Source organism: Anopheles maculipalpis, chromosome 3RL, assembly GCF_943734695.1.
Source record: "Anopheles maculipalpis chromosome 3RL, idAnoMacuDA_375_x, whole genome shotgun sequence".
In the NCBI taxonomy this organism is placed as follows: domain Eukaryota; kingdom Metazoa; phylum Arthropoda; class Insecta; order Diptera; family Culicidae; genus Anopheles; species Anopheles maculipalpis.
The window spans coordinates 67,625,667-67,638,277 of record NC_064872.1 but is presented as its reverse complement, the minus strand read 5'-3'; the positions used below and the strand labels follow the sequence as shown (position 1 = coordinate 67,638,277).

The window sequence follows — 12,611 nt, the reverse complement described above, 5'->3', positions numbered from 1 at the left end:
GAGCGCTTGCAGGCAGGACCATGTTTTTTGGTACAAAACAACACTGTAACACAGCACGTACTCAACACCGGCGTTAGCGGAGACGGTGACATCCGACGACATGCCTAGAATCAGTTAACTAAAGCACGCTTAATCACACTTCTTCAAATTGGTCGTTGAAACTATGGATTCAAGACGACGCGTTGCACCGCGCAAACTAGGACAATTGTATTCAAACTCCAATAAGTATCGATTTGTAAAAAAAAACGCCCCGGACAAATATAAAGCGAATGCGTGACAAGCACGACGATCTGTTTGCAACTGAAACGCTTTACTAAAACTACCTGCACATATTGCACTGGCTGGGCTGGCTGCATTTTGCAATTGCAGCTGCCAAATGGCTATAAAGTAAAGATGAGAGAAGAAACGGAGAGACATGGCTTGTCAAGTCTGTACGCTTTTTGGCAACACATTTTACCGATGATCGCTACCTATACACGAACGTAAGCCCGCAACAAAAAAAGAAAACCGCCTGCGTCACCCACGCGTTGTACATTTTCCGTGTAGCGAAAGGAAAAGCCAAAACGACATCCGAACAAATTCGTGTCACGATCGTGCGTTCCTGGTGCATTCCGAGAAAAGGAGGATCGTGTTTTTCACATATGCATGGGAAATCTTCTATTTGTTGCCACGCATCACAGCAGCATCAAAATAAAGGAACGAGGGCGTTCCAAAAATATATAAATTTCACCTCCAAACAATATCGCACCAGCATACCATATAAGGGTAATCGCCCTCTGGAGCTTTTAGATCCGCAGTGGCAAACTAAGGCCGATTAACTGCAGTTACATTCAGTAAACTGGTGCACCAGCATTAGAGTTCGCCCATCGACAGCTGGAAACGTGGGGCAAATCAAAACACCGACCACGCGTAAGAGCAGTGACAGGGAGGAACACAAACACACCGATCCAAAAATACGCTACAACAACCGCTTTCGCTTATGAAGCCCGTTACGGAAATAGAATACGCACGCTCAATCGGTAAACAGGAGATGAGAACAACTGCTCTGGATAAAACTCACGGAAGCAACCCGAAATTGGAATCTAGTGGTCTAGTTGGGGGGTCCTACTTTTTCGGAAGCGTGGGGTTTCATGAGTGTGTCTCTACTTTCTTCAAACCTACGATCGAAAAACGATTAGAAATTGCTTTAAATTTAGCATAAACAGATGACTTATGATGCAGAACACTCGGTTCTGTTCTGTGCCTATGAAAAAAAATTACCCAGTCCCCCCAGTCATAAACTACGAATGCTGAGAGCTAGATTATAATTCACAACCCAGCTGATTAATAATACAGGGTATCCCAGTATTACATCACCTGCTCAAATAATTTTGCTGTTTTTCCTAGGATTTTTACGAATACCCTTATGTTTTTGATTTCATCCAACCTCATTGATTTGATTTCATCATCAGTTTTGGAAGAGTGCTCAAATATTTTTGTCTCGTCCTGGGTTTTTTTGACGTGTTCACATATATTGTTGTTCTTGTTCCGCAATTTTTTAGTATGCTAGAATTTAGAGTGAATCTGAACGTGAACTTTTTTGAAATAGTAAAAAAAAGTGAAATCGGCTAAAAAATATCTGGGAACACGTCAAAAACCCTTGCGAACAAAAATAATTGGTAACGCGTCAAACAATATCGGGATACCCTGTAATATCGGATCTCATTTAGTTTCGCCTCACATTCGGAACATCTTCTACTCGAAAAGCGTGTCTGTTTTCAAAATTAACCCGTCCGAATTCTCCCTTGCGGTGGTGCTGTGTCTTGGTTACAGCTACAGCGTCATCTGTTGGTGGGTGATTGAAAGCTACCTTCAAATCAAGCAATGCCCCTATTGACAAAATCTGTCAACTTAGGCACTACTAAGGCAAATTTGTATTGAAAAATCCCTTAGTAGTGGCTATTATGACAATTTTGCCAATAGGGGTTGGAACTGACAAAACGCTTCTAAATAGTTCTTCCCTTAACGGTTCCCCACCATCATTCGCTTCACTTACCTGTTGATCTCCGTTGATGTGACCGGTTGTGTTTTGTAGCGGAATGACTCCCGTCTACTGATGGTGTTCGATGAGGAGGAGCACGAGCTTTGCTGCTTCAAAACCGACGAACATCCAGACGACGATGGCGGACTGCTACCATTGCCACTACCTCCAGATAGGAACTTTTCCATGTTTCGGATTCGCTCTGCTACCGATATGATGGGCTTTTCAATGTTTGTTACCTGTGGCACTATCGCCGCACCAGTGACCGAGTCCGGATGCTCTAGCGAACGGCTGTGAACCAACGGCAAAACACCGGGAGTACCAGCGTCGGACGAATTTGTACTTCCAACACTACCCACCATCATATCACTTCCACTTGCCGCTGCTGCTGACTGTTCGACGTAGCACCGAGTTCGTTTCGCCGGTGAGTCGATCTTAAGAATCGATCGTTTCATTTCCTCCGAATCCGAATTTTCCTCGCGCGAGCTCTTGCGCGAACTCTTTAGAATCGGTCGAATCTCTTCATTTTCGGAGGAATACTTTTTCTTCAGTATCGGTTTCGGCGTTACCGGAGCTTGATGATCCGGTTTCAGGATCGGTTTGATGTCGTACGCTTCATCTTCATCCACCAGCAACATGTCCTGACAAATCTCGGCCGCCGCCAGTATGACCGCTTGAGAAATGGACACATGCTTCGGAGGTTCGCTTGGTGTAGAAGTTGACGAGCTGTCATTTTTCTTCTTTAAAATGCCATGCGATATGTTACCGTTCGCCTGACCGCTGCTAACACCACCACCCGAACCACTCGCTATTGAATTGCGACTGGTTCCACCGCTAGCCGCAGCGCCCGAAACATCCTCCCGCGATTCGTAGCTCTTTTGCTTCAGAATTCCGTGTGCTTGCTGCTGCTGTTGGTTGGAGCTAGCTCCATCCTCAAAGCTATTCCGCCTAGTGTGCTTCACCAGTATCGAACGGTCATCCGGCGAATGGCTGCGACTGTAACGGCTCTCGTCCAGTGAGCAGCGTTTCTTCAAAATTCCTTGCTTCCGGTTCGAACGTATCGGCGTATCAACGACGCTCGGTGAAAACGTCACCGGCGACGCATTGCTCGACGCTGAGCTGGCAGCGGCCGAAGACTCCACCGTTTTGCGCTTCAATATTGACACGATATGACTCGCCGACGTGCCAGAACTTGCGCCAGCCGAAGTGGAATTGGCCCCACCACCAAGCACGGCGCTACTCTCGTCCATGCTCTTCGCCCGCGAAATACACGACGAGGACGTACTGAGCTTACCCACGCGCTGCGGAGACAAGCTTTTACGCTCAAAATGCTCCACCGAGCTCATCTTGACGAGCTTTTTCTTCTTCTCCAGATAGCCACCGCTCGATGGACGCGACGGTGGCCGATCACCGTAGTCTTCCCCGTCGTCGTTGTCGCGCAGCACTATTATGTCCGCTTCATCGAGTGATTGTATCAGCTGACTCTTGGGACTGTTTTCAATGACCACAAACTCATCGTTGAACTGATTGTCAAACAAAATCCGATTCGCCGGTCTACCGATCTCTTCCTGCTGATGATGGTCATCATCATCGCCAACGTCAACCACTGCTACGTATCCTCTTGTAGGTGGTTCAATCACGGCACGCTCTTCGCCCACATAATCGTCCTCTTCCTCCTCATCATCGTCGCAATCGTATTTAGTTCCATTTGCAGGAGTGACACACAGCCCAGAAGGACCTGCTTCCATGGCTTCCTCGACCGTCGGACCGGTGCTAGCGATTCCTTCGTCTAACACTACCTGTTGTTCCATAATCAATGGCACTTGCACGTCGTCTTCTTCCCCATCCTCATCAACTTCCATTGTTTCTTGCTCGTCTACTACCATGCTACTACGATCAGCAATTGCTAAATCATCCAACATATCACTTATGGTTCCTACCTCTAATGTAGGTGATTTTAAAATTTGACTAAATTTAGAATATTGACCTATAGAGGATGATTGTTCCTCCGATATTTCATCAACGTCGTCCGGAACTAGCACCTCCACTGGAACTTCCTCCTGTTCGGCTACTATTTCAGCATCCGCATCCGGCTGCGCCAAAATTTCGACAGGCGCATCAGCCGGTAACGATGGTTCGGTCGCAATCGACATGGCAGCAAGTTGCGGTACAAGCGGATCACTTGCCGACTCCGTCACTATCTTCAACAAACGATTCGTTCTCGGCGGAGAAATGACCAATTCGCGACGTGCCTGTTCCATGTGGTAGGATAGTGAAGGACTTCGGGGTTGAGAGCAGGGAGATGGACTGTTGTTTAGCGTACCGGCGCCGCTCGTGTAGCCGGACAGCCGTGAACAGATGCGTATAGGCGAAGAGCCAGTTTTCGAGGTGACCGTTTCTGGCGAGACACCGCCATGCTTTAGACTCGAGCGGTTCGATGAACACGACGGTGGCCGTGGTGAATTCGTGGGAGATTTCTCGGGTGATGAAGATGACTTTACAGGAGACGAACGATTGCTGGACGAGTACATGTCCGGACTACTGTGCGGCATCTTGAGACGTCGCTGATATCGTCCAACGGAAGTGGAGCACGCCGTGGTTCCTAAAACGATTTAGCAAAATTCAATTAGTACGTACATTCTGTGGTAAGTTTAGGGGGGTAGGGAGGTCACAACGCTTGGTGTTCATAGGACGTACTACAACGCTTCTACTAAGGGATGCTCTTCTAACGTTTGTCTACAGATTTCAGTCTACCGTATCGATTGAGTAACAACATAAGCAATGCAATGTTAATCACGAAGGAAGCTCTAAAAGATCGACTGTAGATTATCATTGTTGTATTATTAGCACATAAGCTTTTTTATGTGATCAAATTTCCTTATTTTGCATGCAAAAATGATAAAAATGAGAAACGAGTTATGAAAGGTACGGTGTAAAGTGAACATAATCTGTAGATAATGAACTAATCAAACGGGTAAAGTTAGTTAACGTTAACACAAATGGAACAAAACATAATTATTTGTTGGATTAGTAACAACAAATTCGAAAACACACGCGCGTTGCCAAACAGTTTTTTTTTTTGTTTATGCCGAAAAATCTAATGCACAAAGACTTTCAAATTTTGCTACCAAAACACAGTTCTTCATTTTTCTGGACATCGTCTCCGACCGACACATACTGTTCCGATTCAGGTTCTGGATAAGGAGGAGGAGGAGGAAGTATGCTGTCCCCCCTCCCATCGGTAGTAGATGTCAAACTTACTTGCACCGGTGGTCGGTTCTTCTGTTTGCGAGCGATTGAGAAACGATTTGCGCTTGGCCGATTTATCCTTTGTCGTCTCCAGATGCTGCTGCTGCTGCTGAACCCCTTTCACCGGACTCAGCCCGTTTATGTCCTTTGGTAGGTTGGTCGGTTGTGAGCGGGTGGCGTGCGATCGTTTCATCGTAGAAGTCCGCATGCGCGGTGTTCCAGCCGTGTCCAGTAGTTCTGCTTCCGGCACATCACCCTTAACGGGTGGTCGCTCAAAAAAACCTTCCCTTTGTAGACGAACGGCGGCGGACTGTTGCTTTTCTTGCGCTGGTACATCGTCCAGTTCAAGCGACTCCATGCGTGCTGTTAGCGAGTTGCTCATATCAATTTCGGGAGGTTCTACAGGAACGGCAACATTGTTGCGCGTTTTCGCAAGAAGAGTTCGCCTGGCAGACGCAGTTGTTGTTGCAAGTGGGTCACTTTTTACCTTAGCCATACGTCCTTCGCCCTTTATGGTTTCGGTTGTCGTCTTCAGTCTCTGTTTCATGTTAACGGCAATCGACGGTACCAAGCGTCTCGTGGTATCACCACCCGCAGCTACGGTAGTCGAGGGCGTTGAGAGGACTTTCTTTACCAGCGGTTCTCGCTTTGCTGCTGGAGTCGGCAATAGCTTACTGCTTCTAATCGTTACTGCCGCTGGTCCATTGCTGGTGGAATGTTTCGTTAGTGTGGTTCTGGTAGACGTTGCCACGGTACGGGGTGTTACGGAGCTGATATTAGCAGCAGCAGTGGATCCCGCTGCTACCGGTACTCGATGAAACACAGCACGCTGAGAACGCTCAAGTTGCTGCTGTTGCTGACTTCGTGACTGATCGTCTCCTGTGCTTCCGGGCGTGGACAGCGTCATCGATCCGGTAACGGATTTAGCAGCAGCATTCGCCGAAGGTGATCGTTCCTTGTCTATTTCGCGCCCCAAATCCGTCATTTGGAAGATGCAATGTGTGCGTCGTGTGCGTGTGGCGATAGGTTGTTTGTTTGTTATATTTCACACAAGTACACGCAGTGTAAACGGCATTACAAACACGTGGCACAGCATAAAGAGTAAGATTCATTGTTATCCGACGGACAATACAGAAAAGTTTAAGCATTTTGTGGATACGCGAATTCCCATCCAGGGTGGGTGTTGTGCGAGGATTGTGTTTTTTTTTTGTTTTTTTTTTAAGTTTTGGTAGTTTTTTTTGTAGTTTGATTCGATGATACCAATTGGATGGTTGTTGTTGTGCAGTGTGTTTTTAGCAGAAACAGTCACAGAGGGAGGGAAGTTGTTTTTTTTTTTCAAACAAAGTTGCAAAGTTGAAACCGAAGAAAAGAAAAACAGTAATAAAAAAGGAACAAACGTTATTAGTTGGTGTGTTTTGTGTGGTGTGCGGATAGTCTTGTGAAAAAGGGTGATTGTACAATATAGAAATAATGAGGTGTCACAAAAAGATAGACATACATAATGATGATACAAATAATTAAAAACAAAAACACGTTAACCAACACTACCAACATATTAAAACTAACTATACATTGTGCTCTATTTACAACTGCAACACAGAAAATCGTATACAAAACAATAAAACAAGAAAGTACTCAAATAAGTACTCACAGAGCAGAAAATCTACCCCTAAATCTTCACAATACTGCAATGAATCAATGAACGACACACATATGTACAGGGAAAAGAAAGAAGTGTACCAATGAAATACAAAAAACCAATAGATTCTATAATCAGACAAAAAAAAATCGACCACTATACTACGTGCCTCAGTGTTGAAAGGGTTGTGGTAAAGAGGAAAGTGTGAACATTTCCAAAGCGTCAGTAATTAGTGTCCATTAACGCAGCACATTAGCTCTATAGTAAGCTCAAACACACGCACTTACGAAAAAAAATGCTTCTGCCATTTTCTCGTGAAGAAGCTACATCACTACATCAAACAATAGAGGTGGATGCTGCTGTACGTTGTATCCTGCAGCATAATTACCCACCAAAAAAAAGTAAGCAAACAAAACAGCAAACTCCACATCACAATGGAAATCACATAATTAAATGAATCGTATCGGAGCAACGACAACAGTGTGCAATAGTGTATGGTGGTGAAGTCACCATTCTCTCTTTCTCTCTCTCTCTCTTCAAAAGTCCACTTTTTCCAAAACGTTACCCACCATTATCGGGTACGGATTGGAAATGCTTTCGATTTCGATCTCAATTTCAGTGATGCATAGTACCACCAGCTGCTCTATGATGTTAAGACTATGTGGCTGTTAAGACTCCAAAGAGGTGTAAATTAATAGTAAACTGAAGAAAACAAGCCGGGTGCATGTACACTGCACAGGTGAGAGTAATCTTTTTTGGAAGGTAGCGGACACTGTACCTTCGAGAGGAACTCGGGCGCTAACGTAGCGTCGTAAACTACGATTTAATGAGTCTTGCTTTAGCCTTAATTGTATGGATCGAACGCTCGTCGGTGGCACATTTCATTTGCAGGTTTTAATTGAATTGAGCTTTTTTTTGTGTATCGAGAACTTTAACCGGGGTGAGCGGGTGTATGTGAAAGTACGGCTTTGCTTTAGACGGCACTGGCCAGTAAACAGAGCTGTACAGTAAAAGTTGTAACAGCGAATGGGTTCCGATACCACAAGATGCCAAACTAGGTACATCACTGTTAGGTCATGCCTGCCATCTTAAGGGCTTAAAAGACTTATTGATACTACGTATTAAGTTCAAACTAAATTTTCCGGATGGGATTCAATCTCCGCTCCTACCATGTGAGGGACCGTCGCAGCGCTCATCACAGATTTATAGATGTATATTTTTCCCCCGTTAAGACAAACAAAAGATAGTTAAGATAGAAGATAGTTAATAAGCTAAGCACAGAAACAGTAAGCTACATACGGAATATTAGATCGGAAGCAGTGAGGGAAGCTTGCATTTTTTTGGCACATTAACAGTGTGCTATTTGCCAGTTTGCCCGAAAGGGAAATGAAACCATATCGCGAATGTGTGTAGTTGCACGAACGTGTTTTCACAGTGAAAAGTAAAAGCATCAAAACAATCACTACTAAAAGTATGAAAAGATGATATAAGATGTAGAATAAATTCTCTCAATGATCCATGAAAGGAGGATGTGTGCTACCGAAAACTCTTTACTACTATTACTACTACGGCACAATGTCGGAAGAATCACGCTGAATATGTTAAGATATACAAATGCTCCTAGCCCGAAGGTTTGATTCCTGGATCCTTCCGACAATTTTCAAACTAATACCTAAAACTGGCCTTATCCCTAGTTTCCCTCCTTTTTACCGGACAAAGGATAAACTTACCGTGTGCTGCTGCGGCACGCAACCGAGATGATCGAGTCGTTCGTATTTGCTTCGTGACGGTCGAGGAGTTAGTTGCTGCCCCTCCCGCATGCACCGGGGACATTCCTGCTCCATTGACAAGCTTCTCATCCCCGGATCGGATACTGCTGGCATTACGTTCGCGTGCACCTGCTACCGGTCGGGTTGGTACCGGTTTGGCCAGACCATTGCTAACGGATGGAGCGGATTTCGCGGTGGACGTGAGCCCGGTTGAATGAGGACGTTTGATGCTGCTGGTGGTTGCTGTGATCGATTTAGATGATGGTGGTAACAATGACTGTTGCTGCTGTTTGCTAAGAATTGCACTTGATGGAAGAGTATTCGGTGTTCTAGATGATGATCTACAAGACATAAGAAATTTCAAACAATTCAAACAATGCCTTCCCCGTGTCCTACACATCTTCCCCCAATTCCTAACGCTACCTACCTTTTGCTAGGTTCCAGTCTTTCATTTTCATTCTCGTGGACATTGTTTCTTAAGTAAATGGCTTTACGTCTATCGGCTTTGTATTTCGCTATCCTATCTATATCCTTCGCCGCAAAAGCAGGATCGACCAGGACCGGTGCAATGCCGGCACTGCCACTGCTACCAGTGTCCGAGCCAGAGTTCAACCCCACGCTCGGCACAATGTTTTCCTTGCGCGAACGTACCCCGGCGGTGGCCGATTGGCTGCCGGTGGTGGACGGTGGTGGTGGCCGGACCGGATGACCGACCCTGCCCGACCCGTGACTAGATGGGGCGACGACGCTCGCGGAAGCTTTGGCCGCGATCGCCGACCGAGCACTCTGCTGCTGGTTCATGATGTGCGCTGCTACCCTTTCCGCTTCCTTCTCTTGACATATTATATTCAGCAGTCGGCTGACCGGGGTCGATTCAGGCCCGAAAAAGTCCGATATGGTTTTGGAACGCGTCTTGACGAAGGCCTCATGCCTTCGTGAGTTGTGGTGGCGTCGTCGCGGCTGCGGCTGCTGCTGTCCGTTTGCGATCGACGCAGCACAGGCGATACTACTTCCTGCCGAACCGGACGGTGAGTAGCTTGAGCCGACGTTAACCGATGGTGGTGATCCGAGGGAGCGCTGTGTTACGAGCGGTCGCTTCGGAAAGGACACCGGCGGATGCCGTTGAACGCGCCGGAAATTGACCGCACTGAACTTTGGTGTGTGAGAGGAAGCGTCCGGAGGTTGTTGCGTTGGTAGATTCGTTGACGTTGCTGGGTGTGCCCGACTCGGCGGGCTGCAGGTTGTGGTGGCAGTAGCGATGTAGAGATCACAATGTTTCGAAACGATTGGCTCTTTTCGAGCCTGTTGCTTTTCTTGCTGCTGCTGCTGCTGTTGCTGTTCGGCACGTATCACTTGCAGGATTGCGTGCAGACCGGAGCATTCGCTGGACGTAGGTGCCTGTTGCTGGGCCGTTAGGCTATTCGCGTGATTGGTAATGTAAAATTTGCCTTCCTCTTCTACTGGCACTCGATGGGATGGTTCCTCGTAGAACTCTTGCGCCGGTCCAAGCGGATGATAGGAGGGTTGCGCAAGATGCTGTGTGTAGTGTGGCAACTCCTTCTGCCCTTGATACTGTTGCTGATGTACGGGTGGATATGACGATGCAATGAGCTGCTGATGGTGGTGCGGATGATGATGTTGTTGTTGCTGATAATTAGATTCTGATTGCTGTTGGCAGCTTAGTTTGGCAGTGGCGGATGAGAGCTTTTTCTCCAACTCATGGATAGCACTATTCACGAACGGTTTACTTTCTGTAAAGTGGAGGCAAAGATAACGAAAAAGCGGATTAGAATTTGAAAGGCTTCAAGAGTGCAAACGAATAAAATAAGGTCACAAGATAATGCAAGCAAACTTAATCTTCCTGACGTAATAAATGTGGCATCTTGGATTTGATTTGGTTGAAGTCATCTTCATAAAATCAAAGTAACCTTAGTCCATAATACTAAAATAAAACATTGGAAAACAAGAAAACATATTTACCGTTAGATTTTAGTTTATTTTTGTATGTTAAAATTTATCAACCTCATCATGGGTTCCAAATCGTCCCCGGTGGAAGGCAATCCCGCTGATACGCTATCGCTTATAGAGATCCCTACGAACAAAAGCTCCAGCTTGGAATCATACTCTTCCACCATCGAATGTACTCCAGAACCACACGAAAAGCATCCACAAACCGTTCTACAGCGTTTAGATCACACGATAGGAGTCATTTGGCACAGTTTCGATGCTTTTCGACAGCATTTCTTTACCGTATCGCCAGAGAAAATCGAATGGGCAATCGATTTTCTCGAAGCATCAACCTACAGCCACACCGATGAACTACACTTTATCGTTGCGTACCTACGATGTGTCCAGGCTCTGGTGCAACTTGTTTTCCGTAAGTCACGAGCAGTGAAGGAACCTTCGGCAGACGATTACAGTGTTGAAGATGGCGTTACAGAGATCACCCCGGAAGCTGTCTCAACGCCAAAAGAAGAAGAAGAAGAAGATCAGGATCTAGTGCCTCAGAATATCATCGAAGAATTACTTCGGTTGTACGCATTACTAGCCCAATATAAGGAAGAAATCCAACACCATCATCAACATACAATTGAACTCAATCAACTTCAAGAGATCGAGCAGCTGCTGCAGGAACTTAACGATTCCTTTGATGCTAGCAGCAACGAGACAGAACTTCAGCCCGATTGGCTGGAAGTGTCAAGAATCTAACCAACTTTGGAACGCGTTTGATGGACTTGGAGTTCGGGTAAATCACATACCTCGTTAGTAGTGCGGTACACTCTCCTAAGCCATCAACATCAGGGACCCCATAAACTACTTCCTGTTTAGCCTTTGCTTACTCTGAAAAGCCTCGTAAATCTTAATGACTCTCTTCCAAGCGTACCAAGAAACGAATGCAGGTTGCACTTTTTTCTTTACATATTGGCATCGCGTCGCGGTCATTAAACGTTCCCACCGGTGGAAACTGCATTCCTTGCGTCACACATTTCATGACCGAACTGTTACGATAAACAGTGAAAAAAAAAATAATGCAAACCAACCATCAACCCTGGAACGACGTTGCAATAAAACGGTGCAACACTCACTCACCTGCACCTACGGATGACGCGCGTATAGGGAACTGGATTTGTGCGTCTCGCGTAGGTGTGTACTTCGATCGTTGTCGATCGACCCCTTTCCTTCCCCCAGTTTGGGGCCATCAGCAGCCCCGACGCTTAGCAGGACCTTCACTTCCCATCCGTCCGACACCACAGACAGCCGACGGCCTGTGTGTCAGGGCTAACGGGCGCAGCTGTCTAACGATGATTTGGAGGGCCCGGGCCCAAGAGGTAGAGTTCTCTGCGACTCTAGTCAAGAAAGAGGTCAACCGGGTTCGGGGGGATTCGGAAAGGGTGTTCAGCAAAATGGTACGCGAACGTCACTACGCTTTGCGTAAAGCATTAACCGCCGCCTGGAGGCTCGTTGCCTGCCCGGCCGCCTAGGGTCGGTAGGTAAAGGTTAATGCAAAGGTGCCGTGAGCTCACGGCAACTTCCTGCTGATGTTGCTGCTGTTATCGAATGTCGAAAAGTCGGGCAAACAGACAACGGTTCATCGCCAAATAAACAGTTGATTCCGGGGTGCCAAGTGTTTTTCAATCCGATTCTTGTACGAAGAGTTTGAACAATTGAAAACAACATGAAAGAATGCTTCAGAATACGGTGAGCAGATGCACCGAATGCGATGGGGAATAGTACAAATAGGCAGTCCAATTTCCTTTCCATCAGGCTGATTACGTGGTATTATGATCGCCAATTAGGCTTGTAATGAATAATTTCGGCGTAAATAGCTACACTCTCACGTACGCTGTGTTTTCATTCCTCTAATTTCCATCACTCATCCAAACGGGATTCCAATCGGGTGGCTACGAGCGCACGATTCAATATTCATATCGAA

The 12,611-nt window shown here is 46.3% G+C and overlaps 3 protein-coding genes across 6 annotated transcripts in view; 1 reads left to right on the top strand and 2 right to left on the bottom strand.

The window, feature by feature from the left end:
• The window catches only part of LOC126563070 (protein lethal(2)essential for life-like), a 566,897-nt gene extending 566,687 nt beyond the window's left edge, over positions 1-210 (bottom strand). The window contains exon 1 of the mRNA XM_050219680.1: positions 204-210. The gene's annotated coding sequence lies outside the window, so the exon portion shown is untranslated. The remainder of the gene's footprint in view (positions 1-203) is intronic.
• Positions 1-12,611, top strand: part of LOC126562971 (eukaryotic translation initiation factor 4E1) — a 436,138-nt gene that overhangs the window by 350,294 nt on the left and 73,233 nt on the right. The window lies entirely within an intron of this gene.
• The window catches only part of LOC126561295 (supervillin), a 137,323-nt gene that overhangs the window by 53,492 nt on the left and 71,220 nt on the right, over positions 1-12,611 (bottom strand). For 2 of the 4 annotated variants that reach the window (XM_050217339.1, XM_050217340.1), the window contains exons 3-6: positions 9,105-10,428; positions 8,639-9,018; positions 5,282-6,229; positions 2,036-4,622 (exon numbers count right to left, since the gene is read on the bottom strand). The exons of the other annotated variants lie outside the window; for them this stretch is intronic. In XM_050217339.1, coding sequence (XP_050073296.1) covers positions 2,036-4,622; positions 5,282-6,229; positions 8,639-9,018; positions 9,105-10,428 — 5,239 coding nt within the window. The remainder of the gene's footprint in view (positions 1-2,035; positions 4,623-5,281; positions 6,230-8,638; positions 9,019-9,104; positions 10,429-12,611) is intronic. 4 annotated transcript variants of the gene reach the window in all.